Source organism: Schistocerca nitens, chromosome 3, assembly GCF_023898315.1.
Source record: "Schistocerca nitens isolate TAMUIC-IGC-003100 chromosome 3, iqSchNite1.1, whole genome shotgun sequence".
NCBI classification, from domain to species: Eukaryota; Metazoa; Arthropoda; class Insecta; order Orthoptera; family Acrididae; genus Schistocerca; species Schistocerca nitens.
This window is the reverse complement of record NC_064616.1, coordinates 486,692,307-486,712,935: the sequence shown is the minus strand read 5'-3', so window position 1 is coordinate 486,712,935 and position 20,629 is coordinate 486,692,307. Positions and strand designations below refer to the sequence as shown.

The window sequence follows — 20,629 nt, the reverse complement described above, 5'->3', positions numbered from 1 at the left end:
ATCAAATTCTAAGCACGGAAAAATGAGGTAACAGGTTTATTCGTGAATTAGTGCAACAAAAGCTTCAAAGACGAGATACAGACTGTCGATTCATCCAACTGGCCTGGTATTTTTCTCCTGCAGCAGGCCAAAGGCCATCCCCATGTGTCGAGTTTTTTGCGACCCTTGAAGTCGCAGCATCTGTAAGCGGAACTATCTGCCACACAAATAATGTCACCACCTCTCTCCGAACCTGTATGCATAGCGCTGAGAGAAGGGATATTAGAATTTTATTTTGTTGCAGATACAGGAGTACTGTGTGGTACTGCGAAATTTATTGTACCAATTATTCTCCGGCCGACCGGAGTGGCCGAGCGGTTCTAGGCGCTTCAGTCTACGACCGCTACGGTCGCAGGTTCGAATCCTGCCTCGGGCATGGATGTATGTGATGTCCTTAGGTTAGTTAGGTTTAAGTGGTTCTAAGTTCTAGGGGACTGATGACCTCAGCTTTTAAGTCCTATAGTGCTCAGAGCCATTTGAACCATTTGAATTATTCTCCATTTCTGTGCAGTGATAGATGTCAGAAATGGATGCCAGCCGTACTTAGTTGCCTTTGAAACGCTCCTTTTGTCTGTGCCACGGAGCAACCGTGGTGCTGCACGAAGTCACATCAAGGTTGCGTACAGAATCCACGCGCTCTCGGTGATAGGCGGAGCGAGGGACGAGTTACGCGACGTACTGCTTCATAGATTTGATAGGATTAACGGACGCGGATGAATCCGCTGCACTGCCAAACGTGTAAAATAAGCCTCAATAAAGGCCACCAGCCTCGCAATGGCCCGTAGGACAGAATTAAACTTCTCACTACTCCAATGTCAATAATTAAAGCCTTATATCTACCTGCTTTCAGAAATAATCCGAAAGTCGGTTATTGGACTGGTATACCTATCGCGCTAACAGTTAATACACCACCTCCAACTGAATCCTAACAACATTCGCCGATAATCTCCACTAAGTGAAACACGAATGTAGTTCAACGTCAGTACATTCACTCAGTTTCGACACATCCCCCGCACACCACACCATCATCAGCAAGCAACTGCAGATTGCTGTCCACTCAGACCACCAGATCATTTATGTATACAGAAAATAATAGCTGTCCTGTCACACTTACCCGGGGGCAATCCTGATGATGCCCTTGTCTCTGATGAACACTCGTCGTCGAGTACAACATACTGGGTGCTATAACTTAAGAAGTCTTCGAGCCACTGACATATCTGTGGACCTAGTCCACACGCTCGTACCTTCTTTAACAGCCTGCAATGGGGCAGCGTATCAAACACTTTCCGTAAACCTAGGAATAAGGAACCTGTCTGTTGGCCTTCATCCTTAGTTCGCAGTATATCATGTGAGAAAAGGTCAAGCTGAGTTTCACACAAGGGATGCTTTATAAAACTGTGCTGATTTGGGGACATAAGTTTCTCGACATCAAGAAAATTTATCGCATTTGAACTGACAACATGTTCAAGAATTTTGCAGCAAATCGATGTTAAGGTATTGTTTGTAAATACTCGGGTCCATTCTTTTACCTTTCTTATGTACAGGAGTCACCTGCTATTTTTTTCTAGCCGCTCGGGACTTAGCGTTGGGCGAGATATTCGCGAAAAGTGCAAGCTAATTAAGGGGACCATGCCGCAGAGTAATCTTTGTAAAACCGAGCTGGTATTTCATCCGGATATGGAGACTTATTTGTTTTCAACTGTTTCAGTTATTTCTCCATTCCAGAGATGCTTAATACTGTACGGGAGTTTGTTCGATGGTCAAATGACGGTATGTTTGTACGATTATCATGCGTGAACGATTTATTAAACGTGAAATTTTAAACTTCGGCCTTCCTTTTGCTACCTTCAACTGCCACCCCAGGCGGGTCAACGAGTGACTGGATGGAAGCCTTAGACCCGCTTAGCGATTTTACATAGGACCAGAATTATTTTCTCGTGTTCTCAGCCTGACTTTTTGCTAAGATGTAGTGGTGGCAGTTGTATGTTTCTCTCATAGATCTTTTCACAGGTGCACGAATCTCTGCGCTTTCTCTTTTGAACCGAGAGTACAATAGTCTCTCCTTCCTCAGCATTTTCCGAATTTCGTTGTTAACCCATGTTTGGTCTTTTCCGCCCTTAGTCCACTTACTAGGCACGTAGTTCTCCAGACCACGATTTACAATCTGTTTAAACTTTGTCCATAATTTCTCTACGTCCATGTTACTGGAGTTAATTCATGTCAGTTCATTGTTTAAGTGAGATGCCAACAACTGGTTATCTATTCTTGCTAGCAGAAATACTCTCCAAGCCTCCTTGACTGACTTATTAACATACGCAACCATAGTCGGTATGATATCATGATCACTAATCCCCATCACTGTACTGACACCGTCGATAACGTCCAGCCTGTTTGTAGCTACAAGGTCTAAGATATTTTCATTGCGCATGGGCTGCCGAACTAGTTTTCGGAAGACGTGTTCAAGAGTATTTCGCAAGACTGGCTGTCTGCACCCCACGCAACGAGTCCATAACGTCCCTGCCTAGATTAAAGTCGCCTCAAACTATTATTGCATGATCTGTATAACTACACGCTACCGACAGTATGCTTCGTTTTGAATGACTCTAGAACTGTCACGGTGGAATCGGATGGCTGGTAAAAACATCCAAAAATTAAGTTGGTTTGATCTGGGCCTGTTATACTTCACTGTAACACTCAACTTCAACGTCAATAGGGACAATATTTTTGTTAACTGCATTGAACACTCCCACTCCTATGGTGGCTAATCTGCCTTTCCGATATACGTTCCATGACTCGCTAGATATCTCAGAACTTTCTAATTTGGGTTACAGTCAGCTCTCGGTAGCAAGAATAATTTGAATACGAGATCTTTTCTGGAGGGCTGTGAATTCGGGAAGACGGCATTAGCGTGATGTGTCCCATTTTTTGTATGGTGTACTTATTATGTTGCAATAGCGATAAGAGCTGCTTGCAGGGTCTGCGGCTGTCCATTCTGCTGGGTGCTGCTCTGAACGCTGCGGCGACGTGGCTGAAGGTGTTGGCCGTGGCACCCGACCGCTTCTGGCTGCTGCTGGTGGCGCAGTCGATCGCCGCTGTCGCGCAGGTCTTCGTGCTCACCGTGCCACCCACTGTCGCCTTCCTTTGGTTCGGCGCCAACGAGGTGTCCACTGCCTGTGCACTCGGCGTCTTCGGCAATCAGGTGCGTCCAGGACATCTCATACAGTTTGTTGTCTTTATGGGTTTACTAGTCTTTTCCCCACTGCTTCGCCCACGTACCCATGTGGTACATATATTGCACACATCCTCTCCTCTTCCTCACTCTATCCATATCTTCCTCTCCCTCTCTCTGTACATCTCCTCCTCCCCCTCTGTCTGTACATCTCCTCCTCCCCTTCTCTCTGTACATCTCCTCCTCCCCCTCTCTCTGTACATCTCCTCCTTCCCCTCTGTCTGTACATCTCCTCCCCCCTTCTCTCTGTACATCTCCTCCTCCCCTTCTCTCTGTACATCTCCTCCTCCCCCTCTGTCTGTACATCTCCTCCCCCGTTCTCTCTGTACATCTCCTCCTCCCCTTCTCTCTGTACATCTCCTCCTCCCCCTCTGTCTGTACATCTCCTCCTCCCCTTCTCTCTGTACATCTCCTCCTCCCCTTCTCTCTGTACATCGCCTCCTCTCTGTACATCTCCGCCTCCTCCTCCCTCATACCCCCTCTTCCTTTTCCATCTCCTCCTCCTCTCTCTGCCAGCCGCTGGTGGCCGAGCGGTTCTAGGCGCTTCAGTCTGGAACCGCGCGACCGCTACGGTCTGCTCAGCTGTGCTTGTCGGTACATAGAGCCCCTGGAACGCTTTCTGATGCTATGTGCACAGCATGCCTGTCTTATAGGGCAGCCTAGATGTCAGTTGTTAGCAAATCTATTTTTCCCCACACCAATCCGTATGGGAGATAGGTTGTTCTTCCAACCACAGCACTTCTTCCCAGACTATAAGTAGTATATTTACCAGATTTGGTTGAAACTGATCCATCAGTCTTGGAGGAGACATAGAAAACACACACACACACACACACACACACATACACACACACATATGTAAATCCATTTTGATGTATGTATATAATTGTGCAGATGCCTGGATCAGAGTAATATCAGTGACTGGCACTCTGGAATAGCAGAGCCTAGAAGGAAGCGACATTGTCAGCTGGCTGATACCAACACACGCAGTATGGCTGAGGCATCAGCAACTGCATGGTTCCATTCTTATCCAACCACACACTCTCTGTTAGTGTGTTTGCTTTTTTTTTAATGATAACATCACTATTACTTTCCTGTGCTCGAATTTTGCCATATTTCAACAGTATATATATAGGCTGTAACTGCCATTTGCAACAAACTGTGATAACCATCACCTTTGGTTGCAGAGCAGTATGAGAACTGAACAGAAATGGTGTGCCTAAGGAAATAGGCCATGTTGTTCCCAAAGGAACTATCATGGAATTTACCTGAAGCTGGTTTGGGGAACCATGGGAAGCACAAATGTGGATGGTTGAATGGGGATCTGAACAGCGGCCCAAACTTGGAATAAGAGAAACTTCCTGCCCGGTTAAAACTATGTGCCCAGCAGGACTTTTAATATCTACCTCCACTTCTTTTTCTTTAGAAAATTATTCTTGTCTGACTATAGCAGTAGCTAAATAAGAAAGTAGTAACTGTTGCTAAGTATCTGCCTAAATGTTACTTATTTTTGGAATTTTGGATATGTGAATGGAAAACTCATAATGTAACCAAAATTTATTATTAGCCTAATTTAAGACCACTTTAGGAATACAAGTCCCAATGGCTGTAATTGATCTATACATCATATTTGATGTTGAGACTGCGGGGTTTTGTAGTGTTACTACAGTGAACACTGACCAATTAAGAGAAACTTCCCACCAGGTTAAAGCTATGTGCCCAACAGGACTTTTAATATCTACTTCCCCTCCTTTTTCTTTACAAAATTATGCTTGGCTGGCTATAGCAGCAGCTAAATAAGGAAGTAGTAACTGTTGCTAAGTATCTGCCTAAATGTTACTTTTTTTGGAATTTTGGTTGTGTGCATGAAAAACACTCAGAATGTAAGCAAAATTTATTATTAGCTTAATTTAAGACCAATTTAGGAATAGAAGTCCCAATGGCTGTAATTGACCTATACATCCTATTTGATGTTGAGACTGCGTAGTTCTATAGCATTACTACAGTGAACACTGACCAATTAAGGCTCAAATAGAAATTTTAAAAACACAATGCACCTTTCAAGTATTATAACATAATGAGCAAATGTGTAACTACCCCTGCTTCCTAGTGGCTTTTATCATATGTCATTCATGAGTCTGCTGGTTAGCGAAATTCTAACACAGTCGCTAAACATGACAACATAGTCCGTGAGTATACCTAATGATCTACACATACACGAGTAAATGTCTTAGCAGATACCATAAATATGAGTTTGACACAAGAAAACAGTTCCCTCTTCAGAATCTGCTCATTTCAAAACTAAATTACTCATGATATACAGTTAGCGTGTAATGACAATTGTGAAAAATATCTAAAATGAACCTTTGTAGTAGAATTACTAATCAGCAGCAATGTCCTTAACCTCGAAGTTGACTACAGACATTACACATGTTCTTTACATACTGATAGGTTCTGCATGCTCATTTACTCGCACACTCTTCACACAGTAACTGGAAGTGAGTATTAAAGTATCTGTAGTCGCAGCAAAGCACATTCAACTCTCTCTCTCCTTCATTTCTTTAGATACCTCACCACCGCTTTTCTTCCTTCAACTCTGTTTAAATTAGAACCATTTAACGTATGATGGTAAGCTGAAAATAACTTGAGTTTATGTATGGCTGGTAAACTATCGACGTCTGAGCCTCAGTATAAGTATTTATTACTTATGCATTTGACCAACACTAGAGAAGGAGATTAAGAACAGTTATATATACAAACAGAAGTAACAAAAAACGAGTACCTTTTGCAACTTAATTCACATTTTGTGATTCTTTCTTTTATGAATTAATGTACCACACATACCGCTATATCTCCAAAAATGGAAACGATCTTTAGTCAGTTATTCCTTGGGAAATGGTTGTATTGACAGCTTTGTTTTGTCGGAGTCTTTTTTATCAAATTATGACCATTTTTTGAGCAAACAATGACTTCAGATTCGCATTTAGTTACTTGTTGTATACTCATGATAAGTTGGAAATCCATTTATTGGCTAACCTCTGTCTTTTAGGTCAATCACACACCACAGAACTCCAATTTTTTTCGAAGTTATTGATGATACCCACATTCATTAGTAAAATTGCGCACTGGACGCTTTTCCCACCCACTTCTATAAACCAAACACGCATTAAATAACGTTATCTCTCTCATTCCAAAAACAGTTTATAAAACAAAATTACAAAGTTAACATTTGTGCAACTTTGTAATTACTTTTGAATATATTATGTAAAATACATATCTGGAAGCTAATAAATTAACCCTTTCAGATATGAATTGTTTTTGGAGGAAGGAAAATTTTCTTTATGCTGTAATGCTCTTAGGTGATTTTTAATGACTTTTGGTGCAAGATTTATATAAAAGTATGTACCCATTTTCAAAAAATGCTTTGTACACTTGGCTTACTTTATGGGTTAAAATAATTAATTTTGAAATATTCACTGTTGTAATAAATAAACTGATGATTCAATAATTACCATACAATATAACAATAATAATAGTATTCATTTATGCAGTGGAATGTAACAAACCAAGCACTTCCGTGTATTCTGGCGGTCACAAGCTGCTGCGCACTGCTAAAATGACTCGTTGATATTTTATAGTGAAGCCCAACAGTCAGCAGCATTTGTGCATCATAAAAAAACTAAACATTCACAAATGTGTACATGAAGTTCCCACTGGGGAAAAATATTTTTGTTCCAACTAAGAGACAGTAAAATTTAATGTATACAGTTATAACCTGATACACGTCTGGGAGCTGTTTTATTAGATTCACCAGAACAATAACAACAAAATAAATGGAAATCGTGCTTTACCTCTTACCTCTTACGGTTTTGCGATGGCTTCATATTAGCGAAGTAGCTACATTTCATGCAAAATCTTTTATTAGCCGCAACTCCGTAACTAAACATTTGCGGACCTATGTTTATATGAACTTTTTTCTGTAGTTTTACTTGCAGAATAACATTAAAATATCTGCATATCTTCGTGAATCACCCTGTATACTGGGAGCAACGACTGGTGGTTCCCATTGGCGAGTGCTAGCGTCACTTCGCTACATAGTTGTTTTAGATAAACCACAGATGGCTCTGCATACGCTATTACTTGTCCCTTCATTTATAAGTCAATTTCTCGATATGTTACAGGTTCCAATCTGGAGCCTGGCTTTCCTTGTGCTATGTTCTTACCGACTGAGATACCCAGGCACGACATTCAACATTTCCTCTTCCCTGACGTAAAAACTGAGAGATAAGTAGTTACAGAATAGGCTATGACGTCGTGGGTTGTGTCTGGATAGCTCAGGAGATAAGAGTATTGCTCGCGAAAGGCAAAGTTCTGTGTTTGATTCCCGGTCAGGCACCAAAATCTGATGCCACGTAGATCCACAGCTCCACACATTCCGCTGAAAAATGAAAGAATCGTAATGGAAACAGCCGCCATCCTTTCATCCAGGAGTGCTACTTTAGAGGTGCCTGGCGGAAAGTTCATTGGACTATTGGAGAGAGGTACGGACAGAACGGAAGATGTGAGTCGGGTCGTGTATCGTGTCTGAATAGGTCAGTCGTCAAGAGAATTGCCAGCGAATACCAAGGATCTGGATTCGAGTCTCAGTCTGCCACAATATCTCAAGAAGCTTCCAAAGAGCGCACACTTCGCTGTAGAATGATAGACTCATTCTGAAGCTGTACACAGATCTAACAGGATGGTGGCTAAATAACTGTACGTCGTGTCTTACGCATGCTGTGCACAACTGGGGTCTGAAGACCTTGCCGATGAGTCCATACTGTAGGTGCCCGCAAGGAATTCATTTATCAGAGCAACTTTGTGCTCATGGGCAATATCGCCGTGAAAAAAAAAAAAATTCTGGACTAACGGCATCTCTTAAAAGTGTTAGGCCTGACGTAGCATCTTACAACATACGTTACACACTACACTATACAAGTTGTATAAGTTGTTACTTTACTTAATTTTGATAGTGATCATGTTACTAGTAGTTAGATGACATAACTGAACTCAAAGGTATATTTTATCCCCCGAAACACACTATAGTTAGCGCCAAAACAATGCGGATTATAAATAGATTCCATTATGTCACACAAAGCTGTAAATACAAGTTGTAGCAAGGTAAAATTACGGTTGATTGTGCAATTCGAACATACTTTTTAGTGAGTAAGTGTGGTGTGCGTACTGTAAGACCTTCGGTTCACACACCATCAGATTACTAGACTCGTCGCTCTAACGAAGTAGGCGAGTGTCAGCAATATGTCTCGTGGTCTTATCGTGGCGCCTTTATCTTCTGCCGTTAGGTCAGACGATAGAAATGCCACTTGCACCCTTAGAGTAGCAGATTGATGGTGACCAACTTTAAACAGAACTTGATTAATTTTCACACACATTTATTAAAATAATAACAAGCATAAACCTTACGTAACTTGATCCTGGATGCTATTTACAATTGACAATCTGAAGTTCCTTTGGTCTTGGTACGTTAATCTTATTCTCACATATCTCTGATACTTGACAAAGTGTCTATACATTTCTCTTCATGACTATGTACAGGAATATGATAATCTTATTAGGCGCAGACTGAAACTTGACTATAGACTGGTACAGACTAATGCAGACTGGTACAGAAAGGTGCAGATAAATGCAGACTAATGCAGACTGACTGATCGGAGGTCTGTACACTCGTTATAATACCTCGCGTGTTCAGGTATCACTGCACGAGTGTGATCTGCGAGGAGAAAAGGTTCTACGTTAGCAGCAATGTCATTGGCTGCGTTACATAATAATACGCAGATCGACGGAAGCAGAATTTGGTCCGTCTCTAAGGCAGCGCCATCTCATAGTGCGGAGACGGATGAGCGCTGCGCCTGCGCTGTTGTGCTTAGCGGGGCGCGCTCTAGTGGGAAAGTTGTGTACGCGCTGACTATGCGGAACTATGTACACAACAGTAAGGCAACTACAATAACTGAACCCTAAATTTCAGAGACTAATGAACTGTCTACATTAACTATTTCATGAGAAAGCTATTGAACCAACTTTTATGTGGAATATTTATTATGTTGTTCACTGTGAAACGCTAATTAAACAGTAAATCACTCCTCACATTAACAGTTACGAAAATATTCTGTATCGTTCTGAGCAAAGAAACATCAAGGAAATTAGTCTGCAGCCCTACATTTTTCACACAGATGTTCCATAAACACAGATACACATAAATGTACGTACACTTGTCACGCTTTGCAAACAATGAACCGCTAAATATAAATTAATCATTTATATTGTCTGTTTATTGGAAAATACCGTCAGAATAAAGTTACTTTTACGTTATTGGGTGACTTCTCAAGAAATTCTAATTTTATTACAACGTTAGGCAACGGTAAAATTTGAAGTTCTTTTTAACGAGACAAAATGGTTAAATATTTTTCAAGCAAAAATGAGTGAATCACCCATAAATGGAGGAGGAAGGGAAATGAAGCTTCACGGATTGAGAGGGTATGTGATACTATTGCTGTGATTACAAAATAGAGTAAAAATTACAAAAAACTTGTCAGTATGACGTTGCACCCTCTGTGGCCTGGATGTATGCAACGATTCGTTTGGGAAGGGCGTCATGAAGCTGATGCATCCTGTCCTGAGGTGAGATGGCCCTTAACTGTTGTCACTGGTTCTTGATATCCTAGATACTGACACTGGGACGGAGTTGACAGCCAAGCTGGTCCTACACATGTATTATGAGTGACAGATCTGGGTAACATGCTGACCACGGGAAGCGCATTGTCCTGTTGAAAAATGACACCACAATACTGTCAAGCGAAAAGTGACACTTGCGGACGCAAATGTCCGTGACGTACAGATGTGCCTTCAGAGTTCCCTCAATCAGTACCAGCCGTGACCTCGCGATCAAATCCACACGATTTTACATAAATTAAATTTTTGCTTCAAATGACGACCAACTGCGTAAATAAAACTGGTATTTTGTGACCAGTCGGTCATAAGCGTTTATCACATATTTAAATATCGTTTAAATGCACCCAGTACGGCCGAAACTTTTATACTGAATAACTAAAACTGGTGTTCCGCGCCATCGGCTGCTGTTCGCGAAATCGAACTGCAGCTTCCGTCTGCTCACCAATGGCACGCGACCTCGGCTGTAGAACAGGTCGTAATTTTAGCCTTCGCAAAAGTTATCCGTGATCACGAAATACATGCCCTATCCCTCACTGGAGTATTTACATTGTTTTATTTGTGCAACTAACGATATCATTATCATTTTTGTTAATGAATTGAATTGTGTGTTGTGTGCTTTCTATGAAAATCGATTGTTGTTAAACAATTAAGGCTATAGATTACTGATTCTGAAGTAACTGATGGATGTAGTGGTTCGATGGTAAAATCCACTCCCTATTTTGAGAACAGTGTCTTAATTATAACACTGCGTACTTGCAGTACCGTTCTGATACTGTGGATACAGCCATACATTGACGAGCTTCAGTTGCAGGTGCAAGGAAAGAGAAGACGGTATCTTACCTTATTAATCTCTCTAAAAGAAATATTATGTCTGGGTTCTTACGGTCGCCAAGCTCTGCAAGAGTTAAACTGATTGTAATTAATTCTGAAATTTGTTGTGAGTTTAAAAGCAAATTTGTTAACTGTACTTTGTACTCAAAATTCTAAGTTGGAAGCAAGCCAAACTGATTCTGTTGCCATATTCTGGCAGCCATCTTTCAACTGTTTTACGCAATAAATTACTGAAATTTATAAACTGGATATGAACTTTAAATTAACATAACTTACGCCAGCAAACGGAAGAACAAAGGCACAGATACATAACATTGTAATTTACGCAAAATACATTACTAGCATTGTATCCTGAAATACCATAGTCTTTGCAGATATTATTACGATACTAAAGCTCGTAATTTTCACACATGTTATTGTTTGTAATAAATTACAAATGATTGAGGATCGAGTAGTAATGGAATAATCAAATAAAAGTCTGATCAGTGTTACAAATAAACTATAATGTTCAAATTAAATGTTCTTGATTTCGACCTAACGTGACAAGGTGTGTTAACAAAAGCCTTTTCTGAACAAAATGAGATTCTTACCTGGTCGTGGTTTGCGTAGATGCAAGCGTGATTGTGGTTGAGTAGTCGAAGCGGTGGTGGACGATGATCTCAAACAGATTCTTCGCGTCTCTGGTAAATTTATACGCGCCAAGCAGCATGAAGCTTTTCAGAGTCATTGTTCCTGCGGAACTTCGCAGCGTAAGTCCGGAAATTTTTGCATCCGCGACTTGATGATTGCAGAGACGACTTAATAGCGAGTAAGGGAGAGGCCAGCCCGCTCGGTTAGCCGTGCAGTCTAATGCACTGCTTTCCGGGCAGGAAGGCGTGCCGGTCCCCGGCACGAATCTGTCCGGCGGATTACCGTCGAGGTCCGGTGTGCTGGCCAGTCTGAGGATGGTTTTTCAGGTGGTTTTCTATCTGCGTCGGTTCCTCTTATTCCGCCTCAGTTACACTATGTCGGTGATTGCTGCGCAAACACTTTCCCCACGTACGCGTACACCATAATTACTCGACCACGGAAACATTGGGATTACACTCGTCTGGTGTGACTTTCCCGAGGGGGAGGGGGCGGGGGGTCCACTGGGGGCCGAACCGCACAATAACCCTGGGTTCGGTGTGGGGTGGAGGTGGGGTGAGTGGACTGGACTGCTGTAGCTTGTTGTGTGTTTGTGAACCATTGAGGGCAACTGCGGGGACGAAGGCTCTCCGTCGTTTCTAGGTCCCCTGTTCCATACAATACAGTACAACGGAATGGTCACACCACTTTGATGAAGATTCGACACACTCTTAGCACCACAATAGGAGGTGGGCAAGTGTGAGGTATGGAGTATTTTTAATATTCTGGAAGACGAATGGCGAGTTGTAAGAGCCACAAAAAAATTGCAGTTCTGTCCCAGTTAAAAACCTGCGTAACACCGATTTATAAATCATTTTCTTGCAAGAAAAAACACTTGGCTGCCTATGTTTTTTCCTTTCCCTGAGAGCTGGGGGTGGGGTGGGGGGTGGGATTTGGCACCCTAGCCCACCCCCTGTCCCCGAGTATGGGCGCCCTTGATCTGTGGCCATCGACAATTCGTCTACGCCGTATAGCACTTCCCACTGTCTGCTTCTTCCGTTACAGCTGCACGCGGCACCACCGAGCGCGTCAAGCCAACCGTCCAATCCGATTGCTAGATTTTTGTGGTATTAACTTTTCTTTTACCAAAGCATCAATGAAACCCTCAGACTAGGCAGTCGCTTACAACTGGATAAACAAATATTACACTGTTTTCATCTGCTTAAAATAACACACATACGGAAAGTAATACATTTTACAAGTGCACAAAGGTATCTCTATTGCCAACGTCACATATAGTTTCAAGATTAATCGATCGAGATTTGTATCGAAAGCGATTTTAAAATTTATTGTTTATGTATATGTAGTATAGTCGTTCCGTTACAAAAAAAAAATGGTTCAAATGGCTCTGAGCACTATGCGACTTAACTTCTGAGGTCATCAGTCGCCTAGAACTTAGAACTAATTAAACCTAACTAACCTAAGGACATCACACACATCCATGCCCGAGGCAGGATTCGAACCTGCGAGCGTAGCGGTCGCTCGGTTCCAGACTGTAGCGCCTAGAACCGCACGGCCTGTTCCGTTACAACCTGAAGTCATACCCAATTGCTTCCCGCACCATGATGTTAAGAATAACACTGCTGTGTCTCTCCAAAACATTGGAAGAATGGGACCTCTGCCAAGGTCGCTGCCATACAGGCCGACGAGAGTCGTTTGGGGTTGTGCGGAACTGGGATTCATAACTGAATACATTGCGACGGCATCCATCGGCAGTCAATGCTTGCAGATCACGGCACGTCTCGAAATGTAGCCGTTTGTGCTGTCGTGTTAACAGAAGCATACTCATGGGACGGTAATTGAATAACTGCCTAAGCCAGCTGCTGCTAATATCTAAGCAATGGTGCATGATGACACAGAACGTTGCAGGGAGTCCATTACTTGATCCCAAATGGCAGGCACACAGGTGAATGGGTTACGACACACTTAACGCATAATATGGCGATCCTCCCTTGTGGTAGTCACACGTGGTCGACTGGAACCATTACAACGACCATGCCACACCTCATGTTGCCACTATCACACCTTAATGCCCAAAAATCTGGATATTGCACAATTCGACCAGCCGGCCAACTGCACAGACACAATGATATCTCTTTCAAATTATGTCAGGTGCTGATAACGGTGCCTCATATGAGTACCCGTAAACGCTATCTCCTTCACAGTAAGCACCCAATATCCTACGCTGTTCGTGCCCCTTATATACACTACCAGGCCTACTAACAACACTAAACATGAACAATATTGCACTATGATGGCCGTTTTACCTATCACCGAGAGCTGAAACTCTGATCATTTATATACCCATTAATGGTGTGTATGTGTAAGGACTTATATTGACATCCGACCCTATCTTCTGGATGTTTCCATTTTTTTACTGGCAATATATACACACATCAAAAAGGTTTTGCATCAACTAGGTACTGAGAGTTCCGGAAACTGTACAGAAAATTGGAATTGAGATCAACATAAACATCATTTCTGCCCTTTTTATTGCTCATGGATACCACACATTGCATGTTGTACCACCACACAGCGAGACCTTCAGAGGTGGTGGTCCAGCTTGTTGTACACACCGGTCCTCTAATACCCAATAGCACGTCCTCTTGCCGTGATGCATGCCTGTATTGGTCGTGGCATACTACCTACAAGTTCATCAACGCACTGTTGGTCTAGATTCGGCGATTCGGCGTAGATCCCTCAGAGTGGTTGGTGGCTCACGTCGTCCATAAACAGTCTTTTCCAATCCATCCCAAGCATGTTCAATAGTGTTCATGTCTGTATAACACGCTGGCCACTTTAGTCGAGCGATGTCGTTATCCTGAAGGAAGTCATTCACAAGATGTGCACGATGGGGGCGCGAATTGTCGTCCATGAAGACGAATGCTTCGCCAATATTCTTCCGATATGGTACCACCAGCGGCGTACGTCGGCCCCACATTAATGCCACCCCAAAACAGCAGGGAACCTCCACCTTGCTGCACTCGCTGAACAGTGTGTCTAAGGCGTTAAGCCTGGTCGCGTTGCCTGCAAACAGGTCTCAGACGATTGTGTAGTTGAAGGCATATGCGACACTCATCGGTGAAGAGAACGTGCTGCCAATCCTGAGCGGTCCATTCGGCATGTTGCTGGGCCCATCTGTACTGCGCTGCATGGTGTCGTGGTTGCAAAGATGGAGCCCGCTATGCACGTCGGGGGAGAAGTTGCTCATCATACAGCCGATTGCACACAGTTTGAGTCGTAACTCGACGTCCTGTGGCTGCCGAAAAGCATTATTCAACATGGTGGCGTTGCTGTCAGGGTTCCTCCGAGCCATAATCCGTAGGTAGCGTTCATCCACTGCGGTAGTAGCCCTTGGGCATCGTGAGCGAGGCATGTCATCAACAGTTCCTGTCTCTCTGTATCTCCTCCATGTCTGAACAACATCGCTTTGGTTCACTCCGAGACGCCTGGACACTTACCTTGTTGAGAGCCCTTCCTGACACAAAGTAACAATGTGGACGCGATCGAACCGCGGTATTGACCGTCTAGGCGTGGTTGAACTACAGACGACATGAGCCGTGTACCTGGCTCTGAGCACTATGGGACCAAACATTTATGGTCATCAGTCCCCTAGAACTTAGAACTACTTAAACCTAACTAACCTAAGGACATCACACAACACCCAGCCATCACGAGGCAGAGAAAATCCCTGACCCCGTAGGGAATCGAACCCGGGAACCCGAGCGTGGGAAGCGAGAACGCTACCGCACGACCACGAGATGCGGGCAGCCGTGTACCTCCATCCTGGTGGAATGACTGGAACTGATGAGCTGTCGGACCCTTCCGTCTAATAGGCGCTGCTCATGCATGGATGTTTACATCTTAGGGCGGGTTTAGTGACATCTCTGAACAGTTAAAAGGGCTGTGTCTGTGATACAACATCCACAGTCAACGTCTGTCTTCAACAGTTCTGGGAACCGGAATGATACAAAACATTTTTGATGTGTTTATTTTTAAAACAATACATTATAAATACTCTCCCATGTCATTAACAATGCTAAAGGAAACAGTACGGTGACGATGCGAAGTACTACGTTGGTGGCATCAAATATTATATTGATCCAGCCTCAGCGTTTACAAGGCTCACGCAAAACTCATTTGCTTAACAACTTATCATGGAGCTGTGTTTAAACGCTCCTCATTTTGTACCATGGAGCCAGCAACAATCCGATTTTTCCATACAGCTGTAAAGATTTTAGCCCCGTATACAATCCGAGGTGCGCACACTATGTTGGCTGATTTCTGACTGGACGCTTGACCTCAGTTAGCTCGCTCTCCTCGCGCCTTCCACCTTTTCCATTGGCACGCTTTTTCCTCATTAGCACAGGGATACTTCCATCCTGCGTTTCCTGTCCTATCGCTAAAATTCTGTCGATCCTACATGTGCACCTGTAACACTACAATGATTTCGCAGTTTATGTTATGTACTGTATCATCACAGCTTTACTTCCGCCAGTAACCCATCTCCTACCATACACACCTCACAGTTGGCCGTCGATGATGACGTGAATGAAATTCCTTATGTCTTTGTGATTGTCGTACATGGATGATTTGCGTCTCCAGCGATCTCACTTCCGTAGATGGTCGCGTCGCTTAGTTTTCCTGGAGTCGGCGGCTAGGTGAGTGCCTTATACTTCTGTACGGTGATGGGGAATAGCTACGGCCTGTTGGGGAGCGACCTCGGTCACTTGACCGGCGTGAACAGAACTTTTGTGATGACTAACGCCTTGCAGCGTAGTAGTCGCCGAAAATTCGCCTTCTTTCTCTGCTGCAACGTTCAACGTGCCCAGTGAGTCCACAGTGAAAACACACCGGATTGTTGTCCTCCATCTTCCAAATGTCTGTTCTTCTGTTGGATGTTAAACTTCGCATAGCAGTTAACTGTACCTGCATTGGTAGGGTGCTGAGTTGTCGTTCGATGGCTCAGCATAAGTTTGGGTTGATGGAATCCTGTCTTCCTTGCACGTTTGGCTGGTGGCAGACATTAGTGCGAAAGATCGATTCACCTCTTGTTCAACATTCTCAATTAGCTCCTGTCGCATTGGGTCGACATTATTGCTGCAGTTTCTTTTTTACTCGGTCCCACAGTTCTGGCCGCCATAAAATGTTGTATCTCTTCTCTGTGTGACACATGAGAGAGATGAGATTGTGGTGGTCTTCCACAACTGCAGTAGGGACAACGTTCGGGACTCTGTCATACGTCTTGCCTCCGATTCTGTTTGTTACATTTCCTCGATACGCTGACACCACTTGATGAATTCCTCGCCTTTTGATCACGTCCTTTACCAGAAGAGCTTGATACATGTCTTTGCAGATCCTTTCATCAAGTGTGTGATTTTCTCTGCTTCCCTCATATTCGAATTCACGATGTGGCATAGGACCAAAACATTCTACAGATAAGAGTCTGTCGTTTTCCCACGATGTTGGCCGTGTTCTTCAATTGTTCTTCTGCTAAGTGGATCTGATGTTGGTAGTCGCCACGTGTTTTCTTCAGTTCGGAATTTATCCCAGCTATTGATCGTCTCCTCTTTGTCCTCGAACTACTGCTGGGCTGCTCCATCCAAGTAAAAGTACTTTTCTTCCAAACACATCATGTCATTCCACCTGTTGTATTTGGCAACTCGGTCGAATTGTTTCAGCCATTTGTCAGGTTATGACCAGCATCTCTGGAATACTGAAGAATTCCTTATGTGCAGCTGACATATTGTTGGCTTGGGATCCGTTGGTCTCCTGAATATTCGTACCGTGGGAACGATGTACTGCTTGTATTTAGGTTCCTATCCGAATAGGCGACGGCTTTTACGCTCCATAATTGGAGCAGCGAGATGTAGATGTTTCGAAGTACCCTCGCCTTCACGAAACAATGTCACATTGTAACCACATCCAAGTCTAAACCAGAAAGCAGAGTCGTCAGTGAAGCACAACACTTAACATAAAAAGCACGTTTATTAAGAACATCAGCCTACAGCCAGAACGGAACTGATCCCCTGGATAGAGACTGCAGCTATTTATACAAACATCGAATATTCCAGAGTAATGGTATTTATACAGACATTGAATATACCAGAATATACTAACATTATGAACATAAAATATTTCGAGAAACTTCCAGAAACAGTAAATATTAAATAAGAAATTATTACTGGTGGTCGGGTTTTAAGTGGTGACCCGCAGCACGCCATCCCTCAACGATAACCATTACGTCACAGTGCATGTGTTGTGTGATGTCCTTAGGTTAGTTAGGTTTAAGTAGTTCTAAGTTCTGGGGGACTGATGACCATAGTTGTTAAGTCCCATAGTGCTCAGAGCCATTTGAACCAACAGTGCATGTACCACAGCTTTCGGGTGTGCCGCAGGGGAGTGTCATAGGACCGTTGCTGTTCACAATATACATAAATGACCTTGTGGATAACATCGGTAGTTCACCGAGGCTTTTTGCGGATGATGCTGTAGTATACTGAGAGGTTTTAACAATGGAAAATTGTACTGAAATGCAGGAGGATCTGCAACGAATTGACGCATGGTGCAGGGAATGGCAATTGAATCTCAATGTAGACAAGTGTAATGTACTGCGAATACACAGAACGAAAGATCCTTTGTCATTTAGCTAAAATATAGCAGGTCAACAACTGGAAGCAGTGAATTCCATAAATTATCTGGGAGTAGGCATTAGGAGTGATTTAAAATGGAATGATCATATAAAGTTGATCATCGGTAAAGCAGATGCCAGACTGAGATTCATTGGAAGAATCCTAAGGAAATGCAATCCGAAAACAAGTGGGTTACAGTACACTTGTTCGCCCACTGCTTGAATATTGCTCACCAGTGTGGGATCCGTGCCAGATAGGGTTGATAGAAGTGATAGAGAACAACCAACGGAGAGCAGCTCGCTTCGTTACAGGATCATTTAGTAATCGCGAAAGCGTTACGGAGATGATAGATAAACTCCAGTGGAAGACTCTGCAGGAGAGACGCTCAGTAGCTCGGTACGGGCTTTTGCTGAAGCTTCGACAACATACCTTCACCGAGGAGTCAAGCAGTATATTGCTCCCTCCTACATATATCTCGCGAAGAGACCATGAGGATAAAATCAGAGAGATTAGAGCCCACTCAGAGGCATACCGACAATCTTTCTGTCCACGAACAATACGAGACTGGAGTAGAAGGGAGAACCGATAGAGGTACTCAAAGTACCCTCCACCACACACCGTCAGGTGGCTTGCGGAGCATGGATGTAGATGTAGATATCTCCAAACCTAAACTGGTTTTTGATGATTCTACAAACAACTTTAGGTGACGTTCCTGTTCACCTCCATTGCTGCTATTGTGAACGTTTAGCCTTACAATCGTGTGGCTCTACGTATATTCCGAAGTGCGTGCAGCAAATGCAGAAACGTGAACTAGGGCGACGTTATTACCAGTTGCATCCAAACAAGACCAACGTGCTTTTATTCTTGTCTTGGCTGCCGAAGAATAAACACTGGTAGACATCTATCGGAAAATGAAGAATGTGTATGGGGCAGCATGTCTGTCGAAAACCACTCTTGTGGGATGGTGCGTCAAGGGGTGCTGTTGCTTCATGATAATGCACGTCCCCATATCGCAAATTTCGCAACGCAGAAGTTACGCCACCTGGAGTGGGAGACACTCGAACACTCGCCCTATCACCCTGATCTCTCCCCTCACGATTATCACGTCTTCGGCCTCTTACAACAGTCCCTGAAGGATGGACGTGTAATGTCGGACGGGGATGTGCGGCAGGCAATTACGGACTTCTTCCCACAGCAAGACATGGTGTTTTAGCAAACGGGTATCTTCAACTTGATGCATCGGTGGGATGATTGCTTCAGTGCTGACGGCGATTTTGCCTGTTTGGCGTACCTATTCTGGACTGTACGGCCTTCGAACTGAAACTTTTTGATCGCCCCCATATAGAAGCTGCACGCAACAGGAATACATATATCATAGACGGACTATTTAATCCACACGAATACCACACAGGACAATCTAATGCGCTTGTACACAAAACAGACGTGTTAACTCAGTAAAACACACACACACACACACACACACACACACACACACACCCGTAAGTTGCTGTAAGATCACTGTCGAAACACAGAAGTAAGTCTAGCTTATAGCAAATAGTATGTATAATGACGAATTTCGGATTCTAAGCGGATTCCAAGCAGTTCTGAATACAAAATTATCATTCAGTGTAATAAGTATTTACAGAGAGCAATGCAAGTACAAGAAAGGAAAAAATGAGGGAGATCGCATGGGCCCGCACTCCATCTTATACCTTCCACTGATCCAGAGACAACTTTCGGTTGATGAGATACTGCAGAAGTAAAGGCATTTTACTCATAAGTCTGGCTCTCAATCTCGTGATAAAGAACGTTTCTGTTCCAACTCCCCCCTCAAATGGTTCAAATGGCTCTGAGCACTATGCGACTTAACTTATGAGGTCATCAGTCGCCTAGAACTTAGAATTAAACCTAACTAACCCAAGGACATCACACACATCCATGCCCGAGGCAGGATTCGAAGCTGCGACCGTAGCGGTCGCTCGGCTCCAGACTGTAGCGCCTAGAACCGTACGGCCACTCCGGCCAGCTACTCCCCCCTCCCCATCCTAAAAGAGCACATATAAGAAAACACTGAGATTCTGGATTTCAGGACTCCATAATTAGGATGGAACAGCTAGGTTAACGGAATAAAAAAATAAAAGTATTGCATTATCCTGGATAATTGATAATGGCTCGTGTCAGTTCTCGAAAACCTTTATTCTGAAACACAACGACAGTTGCAGCAATCTACCGAATGAAATTACTGATACCATTGGTCGACGGATACCAAAATCGAAACTTTGCCAAGGGTGTACTGTAGGGTTTACTTAATGCAGTAATCGTTATCTCTTATACTAGTACAACCCAGAAAATCTATTAAAACCAGATGACGTTTTGCCAAAGAATGTACTGTTGAAAACAACGCATACAGTTGTCCCGAGTTGTACTGTTTACCATACTGTTGAAAATCACAAATATTCCCCGAAAATTTCTTTGAATGTTAGATTATTTAAATTAAAATGCT

The 20,629-nt window shown here is 43.3% G+C and overlaps 1 protein-coding gene across 1 annotated transcript in view; it reads left to right on the top strand.

Moving 5' to 3' along the window:
• Positions 1 to 20,629, top strand: part of LOC126249288 (uncharacterized MFS-type transporter C09D4.1-like) — a 201,258-nt gene that overhangs the window by 28,129 nt on the left and 152,500 nt on the right. Inside the window, exon 2 of the mRNA XM_049950943.1 lies at positions 3,014 to 3,238. Coding sequence (XP_049806900.1) covers positions 3,014 to 3,238 — 225 coding nt within the window. The remainder of the gene's footprint in view (positions 1 to 3,013; positions 3,239 to 20,629) is intronic.